Source organism: Protopterus annectens, chromosome 14.part0 (genome assembly GCF_019279795.1).
Source record: "Protopterus annectens isolate FY-2018-M chromosome 14.part0, PAN1.0, whole genome shotgun sequence".
In the NCBI taxonomy this organism is placed as follows: domain Eukaryota; kingdom Metazoa; phylum Chordata; order Ceratodontiformes; family Protopteridae; genus Protopterus; species Protopterus annectens.
Genome location: NC_056748.1, coordinates 49,777,886 through 49,804,565, shown reverse-complemented (window position 1 = coordinate 49,804,565; position 26,680 = coordinate 49,777,886). Strand labels below are relative to the sequence as shown.

The window sequence follows — 26,680 nt, the reverse complement described above, 5'->3', positions numbered from 1 at the left end:
AAGTACGCTTTCCCACTTGTTCAGCTGCATACAATAAATCCTGCATTTCCTTGTTCTCTGAACATTCAGTATTTGTCAACAATTTTTGTTTAAGCAGTGACATTAAATATTGCTGATATTTAAGCATATGAAACTGACAATTTAAAGTCCTTACAGCCAAGGTAGCAGAAGTGTAAACTTTTTTCCCCCATCTGTCTAGAGCCCTAGAATCCCTATCAGAGGGGACAAGGTTTTTTGCAGTGGAAGAAGCTTTGACCCCCTTGGGACCCTGAGATATAGTTTCTGGGTCAACAGCGGGGTTTTTATATAGGAATTTATGAGAATCCGGGACCCTGTATTATCTGTCTGGCTTAGCAGGTGTAGGGGGTAAAGAGTCAGGGGACAGGCCGGACTCTGAAAATACATCATCTACAATGTCTAGAACAGGTGGAATAGCAAGGGGTCTGTGCTGAGGAAGTAGCAGAAGGTCTCTGAGCCTTTTCTTAGATTCAGAATAATCTTGGCACTCCCAGTGGAAATGCTCCCTCATGGTATGCAGGGTTTCCCCAAAAGAATAATCCTCAGGAGGAGAGACTGAAGGAATGGATTCTTCAGCATCAGAATCCTCATAGGGAAGCATGGAGTAATCCTGTTCAGAAGAGGAATCAGAGGAAATAGAAACCTGATCAGAAGAATCATACTCTGTCTCTTGCCTAGGCCTCTTATCAGGAGGGGGATGGGAACCCCTGATCAAAGTAATTAGGTCTTCGGTCATTTTGAGCATCTGTTTTTTAGGCATGGAAGTCTGAGTAGGAGAATGCTGTACTTGTTTCTTTGTCTTTAGGGCTGCTTTAGTCTTTGTCTTTGAAGCTGAAGATGGCTTAACATATAGTTGTGTAGGTCTGAAGACACCCTCAGAAGCCGATGCCTGCTCAGCGGCTCCGGACCCATCTGAGGAAATGATTTCAGAGTGTCCAATACCTTGAGTATCCAGAGGCCCAGTCGGCTCCACGTGGGAGTTGGAAGCGGCCTGTGGCTCTGAGGTAGCAGGTGCCAGGGGCTGCGAAAGCGCCTCACTGAGAACCGGCGAACCGGTGACTGGCCTAGCGGAGGCCTCGTCGTCGGTTTTGGACCTCGGATGCCTATCCTTTTCCTTGTCCTTGCGTTATTTGTAAACTCCGGTCGTCGGCTGTTCCAATGGCATTATATAATTAAATCTTCGGCCAAAGTAATGAAATGCAAAATCAAACCGATGCTTAATAGTGCGTTGGTTAAATCTAGCACAAAACCGACAGCTAGCAACGTTGTGATCAGGGCCTAGGCAAGGAATACAGTAAGAGTGAAAATCCTTATGAGGCATTTGCTTCCCACAAGAAATAAAATTGTTAACCTTTTCTGACATCGGTCTGGAGCAAGAAAAAAGTTTCCCCAACGGGGTACTTAGCTTTAATGAAGACTTCGGTTCTGAAATTCGGATTTGAAAATCTCAGGAGTCGGCCGACCGGCACTTGCGAACTGCTTTTGCTTCGGGCACCACGCGGCAAGAAAGACTAAAGAAAATGGCATCGGCTGCATCTTTTATACCCCTGGCGCACTGACGTCAGGGAAGAGGCGACAGCAACAGACGCCGAACCTAGACTTTGGAATTCTGGCCGACTGAGGGTAGCCTGCCAGCAGGATAACTCAAGAGTAATGACTGCAACAGTGAACATGATGAACATCGAAGATTTTGTCAGTGGTCACAAAAATAACTGCAGGGTCTGCAGATGGGGCTTTGTAGAGGAAGGTTGCTCCCTCGGGCACCTTGTAGAATCTATCTGGACACTTAGGTGCTGGGGGCTGTGAGTCAGGGTTTTTAGAAGCAGCCATGAAAGCACAGCAGGAGAGCTAGGAGACTCCATTTGTAGTAGTTCATAGTATCTCTTTTGGGTCTCAGTAACATGACTGCTGTCCTGTTTTAAGAAGTTTTGCATCTTTGTGATGGTCTCACCAAAGGTGGGATCCTCACCTGGGAAGTCAGTGCCGTTGAGCTCGTCCTCTGGGGAAGCATATTCCAGAAGAGAAGCAATTTGTGAAGAGTAGGTGAGGGATTCATCTTCTGATTAATCCTCTTCTCCTGAGGAGACATTGGGAGCAGGTTCCTTTGGGGTAGAGGGTGTAGGGGCCTGGGAAGGCGTAAGGCCCTGATGCAAGGCCAGGAAGCCGTTAAGAAGGCCTTGAGTGAAGGCCTGCCAATTGGAGACTGTTCGACAAACAAAGAAGACAGAGGCTGAGAAATATGTTTTGTTTTCTGTTTTCTCTTCTTATGGGCCTCTGCTGCAGAGGAATCTGAAATGCAGTGGAGGTTAGGAGGGCCTGACGCTGGCCAGCACTCCACAATTTCAGAGACTATGTCCTCACATACAACGATTTAAGAGAGACCACGCGGACCCTCGGATATAATGAGCCTAGGTTCCTTCTCGGCGACCGAATCGGACACCTGAGATTCCCTCCGGGATGTGACCTCGGGGAAAGAACTGATATCCTCCAAGCCTTCTGCTGAAGGAAGTTCTGAGGAGTTTGGCTTGGACTCCGGGCCTTCACTAGCCTCGAGAGGTACAGCTGGAGTGGAAGGCGCAGCAGTCGGTTCAGGCCTACTCTTTTTTGCCTTCTTGACTGGGGGATTATCCGAGTGTTCCAACGTTGGGTCCATCCTAAAAGCTACACATTTCAGTCTCTGATTATCAAAATATATCTTTAAGGCAGCTAGATGGCTTCTAAGGGTCTTGGGAGCAAAGGCCTGACAAAAACTACAGGTGGTATGGTCGTGTTCTTGGCCTAGGTAGAACAGGCAGAGCTCATGTGAATCCTTATGTCGAATTTGCCTTCCACAACTACACTTGCCCTTCCTACCCGACATGTAACCCGAAACAGTAGCAAGTAACAAAATAGAAACCCCCTAAGTGGCACCTATCTGAAGTCAGATGTAGAAAAAATGTTTCTTCTGAAAAAGCAACGACTGGAGCTGGCAGTCACACAGGCGGCAGAGAAGTTCTGAGGAAGGCGCGTGCTGACGTCCACTTTATAAACACATGTCCCACACAGACAGACTCAAAAAACTCCAGCTATTCTGCCTCATATCATCTAAGAGGCGATCTCTGCTTGACTTACAAAACCATGTCTGACCCAGCTCTGTTAGAAATGCTACAGCTAAAGAAATCCCAATACCTCCACACCACATGCTCCAGAGACCTCAACCTGCTGGAGGGACAAGTTCAAAACCCAGAGACTGCCCATGCTCTGGAACAGACTTCACATACATGTCAAGCAGTGCACCTCACTGGCCCTCTTCAAGCGAAATCTTGATGAGTGGATGGGAAATAGAAAGTTCATGCCAGGGATCACTCCAGTGGCTCTACTTGATAGAGGCACTGGGAACCAATGTCAGGCGGCACAATGCCAGGGCACTTCTATGGGCTAGGGTTGTAAAGGTTCCAGGGCCATTAGCCTAGTATATACCTATGAACCTATACACATAATACAAAATGAAACAGAATGAGTTCTTGAAGACCTCAGGGAACGCAAATAAATAAATACATGTATGCATGCATGCATGCATACATACATACATAAAATGGCCATCACGGGGCCTGCCATACTGACTCGCTTTTTATGTTTTTCATAGATTTTTGGTCTCTCTCCCACTGTGAACTGTGTGCTCCCTTTATATGACTCAGCTTAGACATAAGAAAGTGGTGTTTTCCATTTAAATACTGTGACAGTGAAGTGACTCAATGACATCACAGCCTGTAGACGCTGGGTCATTATTTTTCCTTTTCACTGAATGAGCTTGGGTTTGTGCTAACTGCGGGCTACTTAATACATATAACCCCTCATCAAAGCAGGACAACTAAAATAAAAAAGGGTTTCTGAAGTAGTCAAACCTGCTGTTCTTAAACAATTTCCAGACTTTATCCCATACTCTTCCTGAGGTGTCAAACTTGTCAGTGTAAAGTACAGTTTTGTACCTACCATAAATGTAGATGTCCGAACTGGATAGCATCTGCAGTCATAACAAGTGGGTTGTCCTGTCGTCAGGCAGCCCTTCAGTCGGCCGGATTCCAAAGTCCGGGTCCGGCTTCGGCTGATGTCGCACTCCACCCGATGTCATCTCTGTTGGTCTTCGGGTATAAAGGCATCAGCCGACGCCATTTTCCTCAGTGTTTCTTGCCCCAGATGCCAGTAGCCCTCTTGCAGGCTAAAATTTGGATAGATGCCAATGTTTCCAAATAGATAGAGGTAAACACAACAATAAGCATGTATGTACATATACAAATACACCATAAAAGACTCCCCCCAACAGCTAGCTATTAGAAGGGTAAACACCCTAGGAGTACCACAGAGGGGATGGAGGGAGGGTAATCCTGACTGCAGATGCTATCCAGTTCGGACATCTACATTTATGGTAGGTACAAAACTGTACTATGTCCTTCATGGATGCATCTGCAGTCATAACAAGTGGGTAGAATACCATAGCCAACTAGGGGAGGAGGATAAAAGTAGATTATGGTGTGTTTAGGATCCCTTGCAGTACAGCAGTGGCAAACCCTGCTCGGGATCTGGAATATAGAGGCAAATTATAATGCTTGGCAAATGTATGCACGGAGGTCCAAGTAGCCGCCTCAATAATGTCTTTGGTTGCCACTCCTCGTAAGAAGGCTGTGGTAGTGGCTGTTGCCCTTGTAGAATGAGGTCTTATGTTCTGTGGAATTGGTTTTCCATGGAAGGAGTAACAGAATCGTATGCAATTTCCTATCCATTTGGAGATTGTCTGTTTGGAAATAGCTTTTCCTTCCCTTCCTGTTGCATAGGCTACAAAAGTTGGTCAGTCTTTCTGCTATTTTTGTTCTGTCCAAGTAGTAGCGTAGCTGTCTATGTACATCCAAGGTATGCAGTATTCTTTCCCTCTGTTTTGTGGGTTGGGAAAGAAGGTAGGTAGGTGGATTGCCTGGTTTAAAGACACTCTGGATACCACCTTAGGCATAAATGTAGGATTAGTCCTCATGGACACTATCTTGGTGGAAGATTAGGAAGGGTTGCACTGCCATTAAGGCCTGTAGTTCTGAAACCCTCCTTGCTGAAGTAATTGCCAGTAGGAAAGCAGTTTTCCATGACAGGTGTTGTAGGTCTGCTGTTGCTGCTGGTTCAAAGGGTGCTAGTGTCAACTTTTCTAGCACAAAGTTTAAATCCCAAGCTGGTAATGGTGGTTTCCTTGGAGGTTTTACATTCTTGATTCCTCTGAGGAATTGCCTGAGCAAAGGGTGCGAAAAAACAGGTGTATCAAAGCTGTATTCTGCTGAAATAGCTGATGCATGTATCTTGATGGAGGAGTAGGACAGGCCTGAATGAAGAAGTTCGGCCAGATACTCCAGAATGTTAGGCATATCTATGTTTGACACATCTTTTCCTCTTTCCGTACTCCAGATGACAAACCTTTTCCATTTTCCAGCATAGTTCCTTCTTGTTGAAGGTCTGCGTGCTTCAAGAATAATGTCTTTAACTCTTTGGGAAAGTTCTGGAATAGCTGCTGTTATGTGATGTTCCATGCAGTCAGTTGCAAGGTTTTTAGGTTTGGATGTATGATGCTGTAGTTGTTCTGCGTTAACATCAAAGGCATCAGGGAATTGTCCACATATTGTTCGAGACATGCTCCTCAGTAGTGGGTACCAGTGTTGTCTTGGCCAGTTTGGAGCTATCAGGATAATCCTTGGACGTTCTTCCTTGATTTTCAGTAGTACCTTGTGTATCAAAGGAAGAGGCGGGAATGCATATGCTGTTAGGCCTTTCCAGTTGAAAGAGAGCGAATCCACTTTCCATGCTAATGGGTGGAATGTCCTTGTGCAGAATTTTTTGAGCTGGTGATTGAGAGGTGAAGCGAATAGGTCTATCTGTGGCATTCCCCATTTCTTTGAGATGGTCTTGAAGATGTCCAGGTGAAGCTTCCATTCGTGGGCATCCGAAGTGGTTCTGCTTAATATGTCTGCTAGGGTATTGTCTTTCCCTGGTACAAATATTGCCTGTAACTGGATGTTGTAGCTGAGTGCCAGGGTCCACAGCTCCAAGGTCATTCTGCATAGGGGTATGAATGAGTGCCTCCCTGTTTGTTGATGTACCACATGACTGTGGTGTTGTCTGTCCTTATCATCAACTGGCCCTCTTTGAGAAATGGTTTGAACTTTTGGATTGCCAGTTTTACTGCCAGCATTTCTTTTAGGTTGATGTGCAGTTGAAGTTGATCCTGTGTCCACAATCCTTGCACGCATTTGTCCAGCATGTGGGCCCCCATCCTAGGTCTGAAGCGCCTGTTGTGATGGTCTGGCTTGCTTGACATCTGCAAAAGGGTAGGCCTGGGTTTGACTGGCATGCCTGAGCCCACCATAGGAACTCCTGTTTTAAGCATGGAATTAGTGGGATTTCTGTTTCTAGACTGTGTCTGTGTTGGGACCATAAATTCTTTAGGTACCACTGTAGTTTTCTCATATGTAATCTGGCAAATGGAACCAAGATTATGCATGATGCCATGAAGCCCAAGGCCTGCAGTACTTTTCTTGCTGTTAACTTGTTCAGTTTTGTTAGTGCCAAGAAGTATAGAGGGAGTTCTTTTGTTTTCTGTAGTTAGGAATGCCATTTGTTTTACTGTGTCCAATTCCGCGCCCAAGAATGTCCTTGTTTGGGATGGTATCAGCCTTGACTTGTAAATTGACTGTGTATCCCAGTGCTTGTAGCAAGTAAATGACCCTTTGTAAATCTGTTGTCAGCTTGCTTTTGTTGTCCCCTTGTAGCAGGCAGTCGTCCAGGTATGGGTAAATTTGAATTCCCTGAAGTCTGCAATGGCGATTACTGATGCCAGGCATTTTGTGAATACTCTGGGCAGTAGATAAGCCAAAAGGCAATGCTGAGAATTGATAGTGCTCTGATCCTGCAAGAAATCTGAGGTATCTTCTGCAGATTGGTCGAATGGGGACGTGCAGGTATGCCTCCTTGAGATCTAGAGTTACCAGCCAAGACTCCTTGCCCAGCATGGGAAGAAGTTGCTGTAGGGTCAGCATTTTGAATTTTGGGACAATGATGTATGTATTTAAGGTGGACAGGTCGAGAATTGGTCTCCAACTTTTTTCCTTTCTTGGAACTAGGAATAGTCTGGAGTAGAACCCCTTTCCTTGCTCTGCTGTTGGCACTCTTTCCACAGCTCTCATGTTTGCTAACTCCATTATCTGGCGTAGAGCCTCTGTTTTTTGATTTGGAGGTAGATTTGGCATTCCTCTTTTGACTGGAAAAGTGTGGAAGTGAAACCGGTAACCTTGATCTATGGTTTGTAAAATCCACTTGTCCTTTGTTATGCAGTGCCAGTTCTTTGAAAATAAGGTTAACTTTCCGCCTAGAGGAGCTGCTATTTGTTCCCTGGTAGGCGGATTTAGGGTTAAGTCACTGTGGTTGTGTTGATGTAGTGGCAGTGGCTGTGTCTGTGCCTCTGTTATTACCTTGCCACTGTCTTCCTCTGTAGGCACCTCCTCTGGATTGGTTTCTGCCTCTGGAACGTCTATTCCTGCCCCTTTGAAATTTTGTGGAGTCAGGAAAGGACCAATTTTTGGCAGGCCAGTTCCTGCTAAACCTTGGGGTTGAACCTGCAAGAAATCTTTAACAGTTTGAACAGATTTTGCCTTTTCTTCCATTTTCTTCATAACCTGCTGGGCAGATGTACCAAACAAACTTGTCTTGTCCATAGGAGCATCTAGCAACTTAGCTTTAACATGATCCGGTAAAGCTTGTTCCTTTAGCCATGCATGCCTTCTTATCACTGTGCCTGTCATGGCTGATCTAAATGAAGCCTCCAGTGCATCATAGCCACATTTTAAGGAATGGTTGCTAACCTGTTGTATGTTATTTACCATCTCTAATACATATTTCTTATCAAGAGATTCATCAGTGGTTAGTTTTTAGTTAACTGATCCAGCATAAACTCTTGGTATTGTATCATGTGAAACTGACAGTTTAAAGCTCTAGCTGAGAGAGTAGCTGAAGTGTAGACCTTTTTACCCCATCTGTCTAATGACCTTGCTTCCCTTTCAGAAGGAATAGGGTTTTTAGCTATGCTCCGCGCTACTGCCTTGGGGCCCTGGGATATAGTTTCTGGGTCTGCAAGTGGAGCCTTGTAAAGGTGGTGATGAGTATCTGGCACCCTGTAAAATCTGTCTGGTTTGGCAGGGGCTGGGGTAAAGAATCTGGAGCGGAGCAAACATCATTGAAAGCATCGTCCACCACAGAGAGAACAGGGGTATAGCTAAGGGCCTGTGCTGTGGGAGGTGCAGAAAAGTCCTAAGTCTTTTTCTGGAGTCTGAAAAATCCTGTTGCTGCCATTGGAACTGTTCTCGCATGGCATGCAAGGTTTCCCCAAAGGAGAATTCTTCTGGTGGGGAAGCAGCTGGGATGGATTCTTCAGCATCAGAATCTTCAAAATTGGAGAAGGGAGCCTCTGGCTGGTCAGTTATGTCTGATTCATCAGCAGAATCATCAGAGGACACTGGCTCGGGGCTCTGCCCTAGGTCTCTTCTCTGGGGGCTGAGAGGCCCTGTCTGGGTGAGATTGAGATCCTCTAATTAAAGAAATTAAATCTTCTGCCAAAGTAAGCATTTGAGAACTAGAAGAGGGCCTGGATGTGGGTGGTTTAACAGGCACTGTTTTAGTAGTCTTGGCTGCTTTAGCCCTGGCGAAGGCCTTAATGGACATGGCTGCTGGAGGCCTAGCAGCACCACGTGCTGGGGTAGAAACATCCAAGGGGATGGTGTCTGATAAGTCAACCACCGTAGTGGGTAAAATTTGTGAAGTCGTTTCAAGAGTTGTAGCAGGGGCCTCAGTTGTAGGAATAGGTTCAACTGTACTTTGTTCAGTTTTCTCGGTTTCGGCCGAAACCGAGACACTCGCGGTTTGCTTGACCATGGTTTCGGCCGAAACCGCGGACCGCAAGTGTCGGTCTTTATCTTTGCGTTTTTTGCTAGATTGGGTAGTCGGAGGATCCGACGGCATAATGTACGCAAAATCAGAACCGAAAAACTGTTCTGCAAACTCCGACCGACGCCTAAGCGTTCGTCGGTTGAAAGAAGCACAGGCCGAACAGGCTGCTACGCCGTGGGCTGGGCCTAAACAAGGCAGACAGTAAGAGTGGAAATCTTTATGAGGTATTTGTTTCCCACAGTTTAAACAATTGTTAACTTTTTCTGACATCGGCTGAGGCAAGAAAGAGTCCCCAACGGGGTACTTAGCTTTAGAAGTCTTCGAAGTAGTATTCGGTAGAAGTAATCTCTGGATCCGACCGACCGGCACTTGCGAACAGCTTCTGCTTCGGGCGCCACGCGGCAAGAAAGACTGAGGAAAATGGCGTCGGCTGATGCCTTTATACCCGAAGACCAACAGAGATGACGTCGGGTGGAGTGCGACATCAGCCGAAGCCGGACCCGGACTTTGGAATCCGGCCGACTGAAGGGCTGCCTGACGACAGGACAACCCACTTGTTATGACTGCAGATGCATCCATGAAGGACATCAACGCCACTACTTACCTATGGCAATAAACTGTCACTATACAAGGACAATAAGGTCTGCAGCATACATTTTATTTTATTTTCAGACTACACTCAAGATCAAGTGCAAAGGTTTTTGCCTAGGTAATAAAGCATCATCTGTAAGCAGATACCACCTTGTTGCCTGCAATCACGTTTCTGTAAAAGCAGGAAGTTTTAAAGTTTTTCTTGCTTTCAGTTATTCTTAAAACTTCCTTGAAAACATAGAAGTCTAGCTCAAAAGGACTGGAGCTCAAATTATGTCCAGAAAGTAAGGGTCAAGACTGAGGTCAAAGTGACTCGGCTCCTGGCACACAAGGACAGAGCCCTGACTGCACCTCACACAAACTGTGTCCGATTAGCTGCACACCGCTGGCAGGAGTGAGAGGGACAGCATGGGAATGAGATTATGGTGGCTCACTCATCATGGTGAAAGGGGGTGGGATAGGATGGGAATGAGATGATGTCGGCTCAGCCATTATGGTGACAGGGAACCAGTTTGGCTCTGCAGGAATGCAGGTGTATCACTAAAATGAGCATCCTAGCATGCATATGCTGCAAGCAGTGTGCTACTTGGTCAAACAAAGTAGTCATGCACCTCCCAAGGCAGCTGAAACAGAGACTGGAAGGAACTGGGGAGGGGGGAGAGGCAGTCCAGAAGATTTGCAGGCCAAGTCCAAGCCCTAACATCAAATATTTGCTCCACCAGGGAACAAATGGACTGGGGGGGCTCTCATCCCTATGGAGGAATAGGTGGGCTAAATGGGTGCAAGAAGGGGAGTTATTGGACTGATCCTCTGGACCACAGTTTATGCATGCATGCATGTATGTATTCATTGACATTTCTTTACCAGAAATGTCCGACTGGCCACAGATGCCCTTTTTCAAATTAGGCCCGGGAGAAAAGCTCCAATATCATATTTAATGCAATTAATATTTACAATAACTAATTTTATAATGCATAATAGTCAGTATAATAAAATGTGTACTGATATTCATAAGATTAGTTACAAGCTTTGCAGAAAAGACCTTACAGATAGAAGAGTGGTGTATAAAATAGACAGCAGTAATTTAAGAAATACAACAAAGTAAGGTATTAATAAGTCCGAATGTTAGAGAAGTGGTGATGGAACAGTAATTTAGTTATGCTAATCAAAAGGAAGTATAGTAGTTTAAGAAGTACAATAAAGTGAGGTATTAGAAGGGGATAAGCAGGTCTAGTGATTTAGTGCTTTAAAGGGAGGTATAAGAAAGGTGATGAAAGGTATTAAAGAACTACATCTCAGATGAGGAGCAAGGGACAAAGCCAGGAGGCAGAGAGAAAGTCCTTTAGTAATGGTATGAAGACATGAAGGTATGCAACAGACCTGGCTGATGCAGGAATTTTAGTCCAGGTTCTAAGTGCACTACTGGAATAGAGACTGACCCCAGTAGCTCTTTGTAGGTTAGTAGATGGTAAGCAGTTGTGAGGAGGTCAGGGAAGAAGGCAAAGGAGGTGGTCTTGATTTCTTGATGTTAATGGAAAAGTCAAGTGACACTACAATTTCTGTATGCATCAAAAAAAACTGCCACATCTTTCTGTAGTCCAACTGGACAGAAGCTGAACTCCAGGATGATGCTGAATTGGAAGCAGGAGTGCAGAGCTTAGATTCTAACAAAATGGGGGGGGGGGGTTACCAGAGTAAGGAATTGTGGCAACAAGAGTCCCTTCTGATGGGAGCTATATCATCTTCATGCATGACTTGAAAAGGCAAAAAAAAAAGGCAAATTTAACAGGCTTAGCCATCTTACACACATGTAGAGGATCCTTGCCCAGCAGCAACTTTCTCTTCCAGGGATTTGTAAACAGAGAGTCTGCAGAGGGAGGAGCCCTGAGCTTATGTAGCACTAATCTGTTTTAGTACTCTTTCAATATGGAGGGTTTGAAGGCTGCACTGACACTGCAGTCTTCAGAGAAACGATTTTGCTCCAAGGTGCTTCACACATTTAATGTTGGGTGGAATTTTTTTTTAAAACTATTCTGAAACAGTCAAGACTCTTGCTGCTTTTCCATAACAGGTAATGACAGTGAAGAGAGAGGAAAGGGGAAAATTGCATTAACCACACTAACTACCTAGAAAAATATTGGCATTAAACCGGAAATAGACAAGAACAAAATGGAAAGGTGACACTGTCCTTCAAGGCGGAAGAACACATCAGAAATCAAACTGGATAAAATGTTTTATACAAAAGGCAGAAGGGAAAAAAAACAGTAATTTTGAAGATGCTGTCACCTTTAACTTTAGTGATCTGGAGAGGGTTCCTTAGGTGCCAAGCAATAAGGGTAAAGAGGAGAGGCTAGGACAGCACAGATAAACATTAGGTGTCGGGCCAAGTCACATCAGTCTTAATCTGATATCTCTGTCAACTGCAGAACTAAGTGTTGTTGTTGTGGTGATTTGTGAATACTGTAAATAACCTGATATTAAGCGCAGATGGTGTGGAAATGCTCATCCAAGACATGGCTGGCAGAACATCAGATGTCAAGTGTGCTTGTGTACACTCAGTCAAAAAATAAGTTTCTTTCAATGACATTCATCTATGAAAAAGGATTACTCAAATGAGAAGTGAAGAAAAATGTTTTTTTCTAGAGCAAGGTATGTTTTCAAGGTAGGTGAGTGCTAAATACCAGAAGACATGGCACTTGCTCAGACAGGTTCTCCAGCCCCTTCAGAAGACACGGAAACCCTCTCGGCCAGAGTTTCTAGCCCTTTCAGAAGACATGGCAACCTGCTCGGACAGGTTCTCTAGTCCTTCCTTAACCAAGACGCTCTGGGCAGCGAACTCCCATCAAACTTATGATTTTCTTACTGAAAGTGGCACCGATACCACTAGAGATGATGTTGTCAAAAGGCCTCAGATAGAAGTCACACATACTAATAATAAAAAAATCTTTTGGGGGAATCTGCCAATCACAAATACACTGGTCTTTTTTTAGGTGAAATTCCTCACTAACATACACAGTGTCACAACACCAACCCACAACAGTACACAAACTCCAATGGCACAATATTACGCATACAAACAGAAAAAAAAAAGTTACACAATTAGGTAACTTCTCTGTCAGCTATGGATCTACCGGACTGTAGACGTTTACCATACATGTATTATGAACTGTACTGTGTGGTAACAAAAAAAAGGATCGTGAAGGCAGAGGTCGCATTTACAATGGAAACATAATGGAGTCCCTCAAAAGTGAATGTAGTTGTCTGATCAGGAGAGGACATTTTTACATTTCTACACAATCCTACAGAAAAGGATGCAAACACCTGTACTTATGCATACTGTGCAGAGATCCCTATAAAGAACTTCAAGCAAGAGTCTCAATATGCTGGTCTTTGACATACCTGTGAATGGAACACAGAGGAGTTCACACGTCCCCTCTATGACTCTATGGATTTTCTCCAGGTAGTCAGGTTTCTGAACTGGCACTTCCCCCAAAGTTACTTGTTAAGTGCATGTGTTAAGTGAGTAAATGTGTGCAACTTGTGAATGGGTAGCTCCCCATTCAGGATAAGTTCTTCTGCCTTGAACCCACTGACTGCTGATACTGGCTCCAGCTCTCCCACAACTCTGAACTGGAACAACCAGGTAACTGGAGGAAAAAATCAGTGAATGAGGAACTCACACCAAATTGGCTGTTCTTTCACAGCAAAATGTTGAATTCTCATGAAAATGCTGCACATGGCCTGTTATCACATTCTCAAGAAACCTACAGAATGAGAACTCCAGAGCTAGCAGTTAAACATGCTGAACAAATTCCTTCCTTCAGATACAAAAGAATAACAATAATCTTCCTGTACTTTACAGTATATTAATGTTGTTTTTGTACACAAAGAATGTTATCATGTTATTGTTTGCATCAAATAAACAACGAAGTTCTCTGCTTTAGTTCAACTGTTCTAAATAAGTAAAATTAGAAAAGAGGTCAGTGCCGCCCTGCCACATCTTTTAAAATGATGAAGCACTGCACAAGTTCAGTGACCACGTGTCACATGCATATGCTTTGCATGAATTGTTGTTATTTTTTGTCACTTTTTCTTCCCTGCTGCCTTGATAACCATCAGCCTCTGCTCAGATAACTACATATTTGTTTCCCCTTCAATCAAGGGTAAAAGTCAATCAAAAGTGACTGTAACTTACAAAATCATGCACAGTTTTCTTACTTCAACCCAAATTTTATGTCACATGGCCAAAAACATGTTCTGGAGTTCTAAATTCAATAGGGGTCAGTGAGGCTATGTCACTCACTTCCACAAATAAAGTAACCGCTTAAGAGTACCCCCACCTCAGTGATCATGTGTGGTCTCTTGTCTCCACGGGTCTATATTGGAACATCGAATGTTTAACAGTTCGAATCACTAAAGGTTGACCCTTAGTGATGGAACTGTTAAAATATCGAACATTCCAAAAAAAATTAAAACAAACAAAAAAAAAAAACTAAATGGTGTAGGCAGGGGGGGCAAACCGCCCTGCACCCCCCACTACTTAAATATACCATCTCCGAGGCCGCACTACATTGAAGTAAATGGAAATCTCCCCTTATGGAGATGTTCGTTTACTTCTTTGACATTCTGCAGTTTTGCTATTCTCGTGCCGACAATGTCAGATTCGACACTGTCGACTTTCGAGAATTCAATATAGACCCGGTCTCCACGGGTAACTAACAAGGAACCACATGTTCCAGTTTCAAGCAACCCCAAACAGAAACATTCAGTGATGGCCACATCACTCTCCCCACCAGCTAAAGCAAGCAACCGAGAAGTTAATCAAACTCGGGTCACCTGGATTGTAGTCAGGGATTTATATGCCAAGGGAGAAACTTTTACATGAAGTTAGTACAAGGCCATTTTACATAAAAGTTCTCAAACAAGTTATCTACACAGTAACACACTACTGCCATCTTCTACAGCTCCTGTCAATTAGCTGAATAAATTAACACAAGCTACCTAATCTGAAACCTCCAGTGGCTTTGTAAATTATGGTTAGGACATACACACACTTCTTTTCAATAATTTTTAAACATTCTGTACACTACAAATGGAGTTTTCATCTTTAGGACTGTATTAGTCAACTCAATTATGCAACCAACAACCAAACTATCCTAGAGAAATAAGGCGCACAAACATAATGCAATGTGACAAACTGAGATGTTTCAAGCTCAGGAAATTCCAATTTACATCCAGCATTTGCTTCACACATCATGCTCTATAACTCTCCAATGTATGTTACTGTAACAGCAACACTCACCTATGCTACTGAGGGAGCTGCTACTTTCAGAGTCTGTAGGCATCGTGGAAAGGACACTGTAGGTAGATCCTGAAAATGAATGAACAAACGTACACACACATTAAAATGGTAAATAAAAGATACAACAATTCTTACCAAAGATGTACTCAAGATGATAAAAATCACAATGTTGTCTGTTTTCTAGTTAGTACAACTGCAGTAGTAATCACTTTTAAATTCTGAGGGAGATCAATGTCCGACATTCTGTTTTCCTTTCTTTCACCTGGTACAACACTCAATAGTCCCCTTGGCATCTTACTGCAACTATTGTAGGTACTGTCCTGCTTCTGACAACTTGCTGGTGGCTCTGATCACTTTATTTTCGACCATTCCATATGTACATCGTCACAGCGCAGCAAGTGAGCAATCGCTGTGCCCATAACCACTTACTACAGTTGCAGAAGCAGAGGCCTCCAAGATGTCAGCGATGCCACAGAGATTATCCCAAACTCTCCCTGAAGAAAAAGACTGCAGGCCACCAGCCCCTTCATCTCCCCTCCTCAGAATTAGTTCTAGCAGTTCCCAGGTGTGATGCAGAATCCAGCTCATAACAAAATGATCATTGTTGGCTATTTGGGCTTCATGAAAATTTCCTCCATCATTCAATGTCTGGAAATTATACATAAACAGTCAAGGCTGAGTACATCGAGGAGACAAAAGTACTAACGTAGACAGTGCTCTCATTTAAGGCTTTGTTATTGCCTTATAAACAGTCACGGCTGAGTACATAGAGGAGACAAAAGTACTAACGCAGACAGTGCTCTCATTTAAGGCTTTGTTATTGCCTTATAAACAGTCAAGGCTAAGTACATCGAGGAGACAAAAGTACTAACGTAGGCAGTGCTCTTATTTAAGGCTTTGTTATCGCCTTATAAATAGTCACGGCTGAGTACATCGAGGAGACAAAAGTACTAACGTAGACAGTGCTCTCATTTAAGGCTTTGTTATTGCTTACAAACAGTCACGGCTGAGTACATCGAGGAGACAAAAGTACTAACGTAGACAGTGCTCTCATTTAAGGCTTTGTTATTGCCTTATAAACAGTCACGGCTGAGTACATCGAGGAGACAAAAGTACTAACGTAGACAGTGCTCTCATTTAAAGCTTTGTTACTGCCTCATAAACAGTCAAGGCTGAGTACATCGAGGAGACAAAAGTACTAACGCAGACAGTGCTCTCATTTAAGGCTTTGTTATTGCCTTATAAACAGTCACAGCTGAGTTCATCGAGGTGACAAAAGTACTAACGTAGACAGTGCTCTCATTTAAGGCTTTGTTATCGCCTTATAAACAATCAAGGCTGAGTTCATCGAGGTGACAAAAGTACTAACGTAGACAGTGCTCTCATTTAAGGCTTCGTTATTGCCTTATAAACAGTCAAGGCTGAGTACATCGAGGAGACAAAAGTACTAACGTAGACAGTGCTCTCATTTAAGGCTTCGTTATTGCCTTATAAACAGTCAAGGCTGAGTACATCGAGGAGACAAAAGTACTAACGTAGACAGTGCTCTCATTTAAGGCTTTGTTACTGCCTTATAAACAGTCGAGGCTGAGTACATCGAGGAGACAAAAGTACTAACGTAGACAGTGCTCTCATTTAAGGCTTTGTTATTGCCTTATAAACAGTCATGGCTGAGTACATAGAGGAGACAAAAGTACTAACGTAGACAGTGCTCTCATTTAAGGCTTTGTTATTGCCTTATAAACAGTCAAGGCAGAGTACATTAAGGAGACAAAAGTACTAACGTAGACAGTGCTCTCATTTAAGGCTTTGTTACTGCCTTATAAACAGTCGAGGCTGAGTACATCGAGGAGACAAAAGTACTAACGTAGACAGTGCTCTCATTTAAGGCTTTGGTATTGCCTTATAAATAGTCATGGCCGAGTACATCGAGGAGACAAAAGTACTAACGTAGACAGTGCTCTCATTTAAGGCTTTGTTATTGCCTTATAAACAGTCACGGCTGAGTACATCGAGGAGGCAAAAGTACTAACGTAGACAGTGCTCCCATTTAAGGCTTTGTTATTGCCTTATAAACAGTCAAGGCTGAGTACATCGAGGAGACAAAAGTACTAACGTAGACAGTGCTCGCATTTAAGGCTTTGTTATTGCCTTATAAACAGTCAAGGCTGAGTACATCGAGGAGACAAAGTACTAACGTAGACAGTGCTCGCATTTAAGGCTTTGTTATTGCCTTATAAACAGTCATGGCTGAGTACACTGAGGAGACAAAAGTACTAACGTAGACAGTGCTCTCATTTAAGGCTTTGTTACTGTCTTATAAACAGTCACAGCTGAGTTAATCGAGGTGACAAAAGTACTAACGTAGACAGTGCTCTCATTTGAGGCTTTGTTATTGCCTTACAAACATTCAAGGCTGAGTACATTGAGGAGACAAAAGTACTAACGTAGACAGTGCTCTCATTTAAGGCTTTGGTATCGCCTTTCTGGAAATGGTACTGTAAATCCTAGTCACTGCTAGAAACCAAAATCCCAACTGCTTCTAATTATATAGTCTCCAAGACATTAAAAGTAAATAATACACAAGCAGAAAACTGCCAACATTTTAAACTTTCTAAGTACAAACAGAAGGGTGAATTTATACCTTTTAAACTGCATGGCACTAAGGATTTCTGGCGACATAAGTGACCAAATGGCAGCATGTCAGCGAAGCTCAGAAAGCCTCAGGAATTTAAATCTTACTCAGTCTCTTGCATTAGTATTAATTCTTTCATCTTAACCACCCAACAGATGACCTAGCAAGGAAAACATTTTAAAGGAATTCAAAGCAACCCAAATCAAGAGAAACGACAAGTTGTAAGGGTACACTCACTATAATAATAGATGCCCGAGTGGGATTTCAGCTACAGTAGCATTTGTGTCATTTAAAAATTAGCCCCTGGCCAGACTTACAAAGCTCTACAGACATCATGGGACAGTCTCGCCCTTCTCCCACACAGGGCTACACCTTGATAAATGCAGTAGTTATTCTGCACCATCAACAGTTCTTTTTTGCCAGTGAAGGAAAGTGGGACATGCCTGATGAAGAGCATAGCCCCCAATTAACCCCCCCCTCAAAAAAAGGAAAAAGAAGCATGCAATTTTTTTGACAAATGAAAAAATAAGTATGCTAAATTACAGTGGTGGGTCCACAGGACCAGAATGATGAAAAAAATCTTTCCTTGATAAATGTCCCTCTGGTGTCATGGAACAGCAAGAGAGAAAAAGAAGAGGACCACATGTGGGGACAGATCTTAAACTGAACATCTAATGTTATGAGGTGTGCACACCCATAACTGTACTTTACCTCAAGCATAGTATACTCACAACTGTACTGTGCTTGTGGTATGGATAAAGTACAGATGTGTACACTTAGCATAAATGTAGATGTTCGAGTGTATTCACTGTTGCAGTCATTACATTTGGGTAATCTGCTGGCAGGTTGCCCTCAGTCAGCCTGATTAACAAAGTCTTGGGTCCTGCGTCAGTTGCTGTCCCTTCTTCCATGGCGTCAGGTCGTCAGGGGTATAAAACATGCAGCTGACGCCATTATATCAGTTTTTCTTGCCCCAGATGTCAGGTGCCCCCCTAATGAGGAGCAAATAAAATTAAAAACACAAAAATATAATTCCAACCAAAAGCAAATACACCAAAAAGACTTAAGTATAGTAAAAGAAATAAGAGTGATTAGCCAGAGAAAAAATGGGAGGCTGGAGGGAGGGTAACCAGGACTGCAACAGTGAATACACTCGAACATCTACATTTATGGTAAGTGTACACAACTGTGCTATGTTCTTCGTGTTTCACTGTTGCAGTCATTATATTTGGGTAGATTCCCAAAGCTATGGTTGAGAGGAGGAGGAGTTCATACAGCATTAGGGCCAGCTATAAGGCCCTGCAAGACAGTAGTGGCAACGCCAGCTCTGGATTTAGAGAAAATTGGTAAATGACAATGCTTGGTGAAAGTATGTACAGAAAGTACAGTTTTGTACCTACCATAAATGTAGATGTTCGAGGATTCCCTTGCTGCAGTCCTGACAATTGGGTATAGTCCGCGTCCCAGTCGGCCCGAATACCAGAGAAAGGCTGGCGTCGGTCATGGCGCCTTTACTGGGACGCCATTACGCCAGGGTACTAATGCGCATGACCGACGTCATTTCCTCAGTCTTTTCTTGCCCCAGATGTCAGAAGACCCAAAAAGACAAGTCCCAAAAACAACCTGCACCAAAAAACATGTACAATATATACAGTAATATATACAAGAAATATAAGCATGTAAACTCACCTACACAACCACCCTGAAACACAGAGGGGAAGGAGGGTAATTGGACTGCAGCAAGGAATCCTCGAACATCTACATTTATGGTAGGTACAAAACTGTACTATGGTCTTCGCCTTCCCTTGCTGCAGTCCTGACAATTGGGTAGAATCCCAAAGCAGAGGAAAGGGAGGCTGGCAAATTATAAAGTAGCAGGAGCTGACAACATGCCTTGTAAAACAGCTGTGGCAAAACCAGCTCTAGTCTTAGAGTATATAGGCAGGTGATAATGCCTAGAGAAAGTATGCACTGAACTCCAAGTAGCTGCCTCCAGAATATCCTTAGTTGCCACCCCTCAGAAATGCTGTTGAAGTGGCAGTAGCCCTAGTGGAATGAGGCCTAATCCCAGCTGGAACCTCTTTGCCATGATGGGAATAACAAAATGCAATGCAAAGCCAATCCACCTAGAAATAGTTTGTTTTGACACAGGCTTGCCCTGTGAACTTAAAGCAAAAGAAACAAGTAACTGCTGAGACTGCCTAAAATCTTTAGTCCTGCTCAAATAATAACGCAATTGCCTGTGTACATCTAAAGTGTGCAAAATCTTTTCCCCTTTATTTTGAGGATCTGCAAAAACGTAGGCAAATGAATAGTTTGGTTTAAAGCCACACTAGAAACCACCTTAGGCATAAAGGAAGGATTAGTAATGATACCCTGTCCTTATGGAAAATCAAAAGGGCTCTACTGCCATAAGGGCCTGCAACTCAGACACCCTTCTTGCAGAAGTAATAGCCAACAGAAAAGCAGTCTTCCATGACAAATATTTCAATTCAGCAGTAGCTGCAGGCTCAAAAGGTTGTAGAGTAAGTTTTTCCAACACAAAATTGAGATCCCAAGCAGGGGAGCTCTCTCACGGGGGTCTTATATTTTGCCCCTCTAAGAAAAACTTTGAACAAAGGATGCGAAAACAAAGGTGGGTCACAATCATAGTGAGCTGAAATTGCTGCAGCATCAATCTTTATTAAAAAGATAGACAAACCTTTGTCCAATAATTCAGTAAGATATTGAAGAGCCACACTCAAATTAGGCTCTGAAATCTCCAAATTCTTTGCTGTACTCCAAAATAAAAATCTCTTCCATTTTTCTGCGTACACTCTCCTAGTACTAGGCCTTCTAGCTTCCATAATCACATTTAAAACTTGTTGAGGAAGCTGAGACCTACCATGCCTCAACACAGAATATGCCAAGCTGTGAGATGAAGAGATGGAAGCTTGACATTGAGCAGATGACCGTCCTTCTGAGATAACAGATGAGGAATCAGAGGTAAAGGCCATGGAGGCTTCTTTACAAGACTCCTTAGAAGTGGGTACCAGTGTTGCCGAGGCCAATCTGGAGCTATCAAAATCATCCTTGGCCTGTCCTGTCTGACCTTTAGTAATACCTTTGGAAGAAGAGGTAGAGGTGGAAAGGCATAGACATGAAGGTTTTTCCAACTGAAAGACAGAGCATCCACTTTCCAAGCTGTGTGATGAAACCCCTTTGTGCCATACTTTGGCAGCTGGTGGTTTAGTGGAGAAGCGAACAGATCTATGTCTGGAGTTCCCCATGACACTGTCAATTTCTGAAATACATGAAGATCCAGTTTCCACTCGTGGGGATCCATGATTTGTCTGCTTAATACATCTGCTAGGAGTTCTGTGCTCCTGGCAGAAACCTTGCCTGAAGAGTCAGTTGCAGGCTTTCTCCCATAGAATTATTGCTCGCCAGCATAGAGGATAAGAATGTGTTCCCTTGCTTGTTGATGTACCACATGACAGTTGTGTTGTCTGTCAGAATCAACACCTGCCCTGGAAGATCAATGCAAACTGGACTGCTAACATCTCCTTCATGTTGATATGTAGATGCTGTAGTCTGGCAGGCCACTTGTCTTGTATCCACTTTCCATTTAGATGAGCTCCCCAAGCAGTGTCCGAGGCATCTGTCGTTAAAATCTGACGCCTCTGGCGGGTCACAGAGAGTCCCTTGTTTAGGTGACATTCCTGAGCCCACCACAAGAATTCCTTTTGAAGGCAAGGTATTATTTGAATGACAGTGTCCAAATCTTGGCAGTGCTGTGTCCATACATTTTGAGATACCATTGCAGCTTCCTCATATGCAGTTTGGCATTGGGAAGCACCAGAATACAAGATGCCATGAACCCTAATGCTTGAAGGACTGACCTTGCAGTCGGACTGATGAGATAGTTGATGGAAGTAAAGTGACAGACTCTTTTGTTTGTCGGCCATCTGGGCTGCTGTATTCAGTCTCACACCCAGAAAGCACATGTCTTGAGTAGGCATCTTAGCACTGCTATGACATATTCCAGATGCTGTAGAAGGTGTTCCTTTTAAGGATAAATTTGAATGCCTTGAAGCCTGAAGAGCCAGAACCTTTGTGAATACTCTGGAGCAGTAGATAAGCCAAAGGGCAATGCAGAGAACTGATAATGAAAATCTCCAGTTCAAAACGCAGATACTTTCTGCAACTTAGCCTTATGGGCAATCTTGAACTTGGGAATGTCCAGATAAGTGTTGAGGATAGATAAATCGCTTGTGAGCCTCTTTTCTTTGTGGAGGAGGAACATCTGGCATGCCTTTGAAAGGGGCATTGTGTGGAAATAAAATCTGTACCGTGATGAATGATATCCAGCACCCATCTGTCTTGAGTGATTAAATCCCAATTTTCCACTGGCAGCTGAAAAGGCAGGTCATTGGTTCTGCTGAAAAGGACTGACCCCTGCCCCCTCACCAGAAGTCTGAGCAGGTGAACTGTCTGATCTAAGGCTAACCTAACCCCTTGCCCCCTGCCTACCACCGTCTAGACCTACCCTAGACTGGGAGCAGGCCAATTTCTACTAAACTTGGGCTGCACCTGCAAAAATCTTTAACAGTCTGCATAGACTTAGCTTTGTCCTCCATTTAAACAACACATCAGACTGTAAAGGAGCATCCAAAATCCTGGTCTTAACATGCTCAGCTAAATTCTGATCCTTCAACCATGCATGTCTGCGAAGAACAGAAGAACCAAATCCAGCAATTCTTTACACTACAATCCCCCGCCAAGCATCCACCTTAGATTTCAATTGTGAAAGGAGATAATTCTGATATTTCAGCATATGAAATTGACAATTCAATCATGGCAAGAGTGGAAGAAGTATATACTTTCTTACCCACCTATCCAAAGCCCTTGCCTCTTTATCAGAGGGTACAGGATTTTTAACCACAGAAGCTTCAGTTTCTGGGTCGCCCTGGGACTCTTAAACAAGGGCACCCTATAATACCTATCAGGCTTAACAGGAGCAGGAGGCAAGCATCCTCCACCACATTCAACACAGGAGGAATAGCTAAGGGCCTATGCTGGGGGGCAAAACAAGAATTCCCTAAGCCTTTTCTGGAGTCAGAGTAATCTTGGCCTTCCCATTTAAAGAAGAGTCTCTGAAAATGAAAAATCCTCAGGGAGGAGAGCTGAAGGAGTGGAATCATCCACATCAGAATCAGAATAAGTAGGAAACTCTTGCAAGTCTTCCACAGAAGACTCTGAAGCCTGTGAACACTGTTCAAAACAATCAAACTCCTGTTCCACCCTAGGCCTCTTATCAGGTGGGGGCATAGACCTCCTAATCGAGTAATCAAATCTTCTGCCATTTTAAGCATATGTTTCTAGGCACAGAGCTCAAATGCTAGGAGAAGCCCCTACAGAAGCTGAACTGGCCCTTCCTCTAAAAGAAGCTTTGGCAACAGAGGAAAGCCCCCTCAGCCTGGCCTACCTCCTGAGAGGGCACATCCTGTAACAGTAAAGTATCAGCCTGAGACTCCATAGAGACTCCTGGCAAAACCTCTAGCCCCCTGGGCTTCTAAAGAGACCGGCGTCGGGACTGCGGTTTCCTCCCCACCAGACTTCACCTTTTTTGTCCCTTGGCTTAGATGAATGAGCAGGTGGGCATCCGGCGGCAGCAGTATAATTACAGCAGCTTCCCAAACACTAACTTATTAAATCTAGCACAAGAGGCGCCAACAAACGTCGTGCTCAGGCCCTAAACAAGGTATACACAAAGTATGATAATCCCTATGCGTATCTGCTTCCCACAAGAAATACAGTTATTCAAATACTGAGGCAAGAAAACCCAAAAATGTCAACCAATTCTCTCTCCAACCAACCTTCTCTCTCTCAGTAAGAAACTCGGTTTCGGAAAATCTTGGAACGCCAACCTGCCCTTTCGCAAAAATTGCTTCTAATGGGACCATCCGGCAAAAATTAGTACCCTGGCGTACTGGCGCGGCGTGGTCAAGTACATGCGGACGCTCCAGTCTTATACTCTGGTATTCCGGCGTACTGGGACTCTGGTATTAGGACGACTGGGCGGACTATACCCAATTGTCAGGACTGCAGCAAGGGAAGACGAAGAACATCTCCAGATAGAAGCTTCTAGAATATTCCTGGTAGGAACCCCTCTGAGAAAGGCTGCAGAAGTAGATGCAGCCCTGGTGGAGTGAGGTCTGATCCCCTGGGAATAGGTTTTTCATGGTGCTTATAGCATAAATTAATGTAGAACAGAAACCTCAGACTCTGCCACGTTACAAAAATAATTTATTTAGAAGAAAAGACAAATGGTGAGCGGTTTCGCGTATGCTCTGATACGCTTCTTCAGACAATATAAAACTGAAAATAATCAGCATATTTATAGGGAGGCATAGCTTAAAGAGTACAATTTATAATTAGTTAATTAGCTGATAATTCAATTAAAATTAAAATCACTTTTCTGTGAGAGAATTTAAAGCAACACAACAATAAAAGACACTAAATGTAATGAAACATATGTTTAAAAAGATCATTTTCTGTAGAAAGCTTTTTAAAACAACACAGCTATAAGAGTATTGAATGTAATGAAGCATACTTAATTTTATGTCCATTTAAAGTTTATCTAAGGTTCATTTAAATATGTATCATCATCAAGTATAACGTAATATACAATATATAATCCATCTTCATTCGTACCCTTTCTTACATCAAAAAACTGTCAAGTAATAATTGTTAATATGTATTATAAATATAAATATCATAGACGTATAAATATTCAGTTAATCAAACATTTAAAAACGCATTTTAATAATAAATAGATGCACATAAAATGAAGTAGATAGATGAATAAATAAGTAAATAAATGAATAAAAATAAATAAAAATGTAAATAGATGTATATATCAAATAGTCATGAATAGACCAATTAATTCAGATGTCAAGAATTTTTTAAAACGACATTCTTATCTGAAACATGCTTGAACATATATTATAATGTCAAGTGTGAGTATAAACATTTCATAACCAACATATATAATATTATTATAACTCATAAATCATAATTCTGATAAATTACCCTGAAAGCAATGAATTAATGAATAAGCTATAGTTTAAATAAGTTAGTCAAATAGTCAAAGAGTATATTATAACTTATTGGAAAACCACAATTTTGGATAGAACACTGGAGAAAGAGTAGTATGGAAATGGACATCAATATACTAATAGAAGACTAAATATATGTGCAAGTACATGATTATGTGGTTATTAAAGCTTAGTGGTATTAATATTAGAGTAATATCAGAATGAAAACTAAAAAAATAAGGAACTGAAATGTGTTGTTAAAGGTGTTTCAAAAATTACATTTGTTATGATATCGTTAATAGTTCATAAACCAATATGAATGTATCAACAAAGTAGAATGGAATGAATAAATATGTAATGAATAAATAGATAAATAAATAAATGTTTCGTACATTAGACATAATTTATAAAATTATTTAAAAATTATTTAAAGACTTATTTATTTAAAAATTTATTTAGAAATGCTGTATACCACAAAGAGTATATGATATGATATATCACAAAAGAATGTGAAACTTAGGCAATATAATTATCTCCGATTGTTTAAAAAAGATCTTATTGTAATATAATTATTTAATCCTGGAGGATAGTGGCCTCTAAGTCTGAGAATCCATTTCAACTCATTTAGTTCTATTGAATTTGTATGATCACCACCTCTAGCATTAACTTCCACTATTTGTAATACTCTAAAAACAAAAGAGTGTGAGGGGTTGGATATAATATGTTTAGCTAGGGCGTTTAACTCATTCTTCTTTTTAATATCATATAAATGGTTATATATTCTATTTCTCAGTTTCCTTTTAGTGAGGCCTATATAAAATGCAGGACAGCATTCACAAGTGGCCAAATAAATTAGGCCTGTAGTATCACAATTAGCCCTAAATCTTGGTTTGAAAACATAATTAAATTCTGGATGTATATAATCTTGTAGTTTAGTAATAAACTTGCAGTAGTTACAATGCTGACAAGGATAAGTCCCAGGAGAATGAATTAACTTGTGTGAATCATTATTGGTCAAACCAGATCTATCACATAACAAAGATTTCAAATTTTTATTACTCCTGTAAGTTATGTGTGGATTTCTACCTACTACCTTTAATGTAGGTTCATCTATCAATAAGACTTTCCAGTTGTTGAATAATATTTTCCTAATGTTCTGAAAATCATTTGTATAAGTTGTGATGAAGGATACTTTCTCCTTGTAATTATAGTTATCTCTTTTAAAAGCAGGGAAAAAATTATTGTCTTTTATATCATTAAATTCTAAATTATCTTGAGACAAAATACTATTCCTAACTTTCATTATTAAATCATAATCATAACCTCTTTCTAAAAACATATCTACCATATTGTCTGCCTCTCTTGTTAAGTCCTCTTTATCAGTACAGATTTTACTTAATCTAGTAAATTGACTTCTTAATATTCCTTTAAAAATATGCCGTGGATGCATACTATCATATTTCAAAATTGTATTCCTCCAGCATTTTTTCTTGTATAATGTAGATACCAGTTTCCCATTCCTGATGTTTAAACTAACATCCAGGAAGTTTATTGATAGATATGATGTTGAGAATCTAAGAAATGTGCTTGTAGTTTTCCAAGTATGCTTTAAAGGAAATAAAATCTTCCAAGGAACCATCCCATATGATTAAGATGTCATCCACAAAACGCCTATAGACTAAGACTTTATTAAATAAGGTGTGTTGAAAAACATGGTTTGATTCCCAGTGATGCATAAATTAATTAAATTAATGCATACATTTTTATAGCATAAATTAATGCAATGGCTTATCCATTTAGAAATGGTTGCCCCTTTGATATACTACTTGAGCAGGGAATGAGAGAAGAGGGGTTGTTCTGTGTTATAGTGAGCTGAAATAGCTGAAGCGTGGATTTTAATAGAGGAAAAAGACAGGCCCCTGTGAAGCATCTCAGTTAAGTATTGCAAAATCTGAGGTAACCTGGGCGCTGCTGTGCTCATTCCTAAAGATTGGTTTCAGGCACAGAATCTTTTCCATTTGTCAGCATAAGATTTTCTAGTACTAGGTCTTCTCGCCTCCAAGATGACATCCATCACAGGTTTGTTGAGGGATGATGGTTTGA

The 26,680-nt window shown here is 42.1% G+C and overlaps 1 protein-coding gene across 1 annotated transcript in view; it reads right to left on the bottom strand.

Annotated features, from left to right (window-relative positions):
- The window catches only part of DLG5 (discs large MAGUK scaffold protein 5), a 3,463,687-nt gene that overhangs the window by 3,156,669 nt on the left and 280,338 nt on the right, over positions 1-26,680 (bottom strand). Inside the window, exon 3 of the mRNA XM_044055764.1 lies at positions 14,864-14,932. Within this exon, the coding sequence (XP_043911699.1) occupies positions 14,864-14,932 (69 nt within the window). The remainder of the gene's footprint in view (positions 1-14,863; positions 14,933-26,680) is intronic.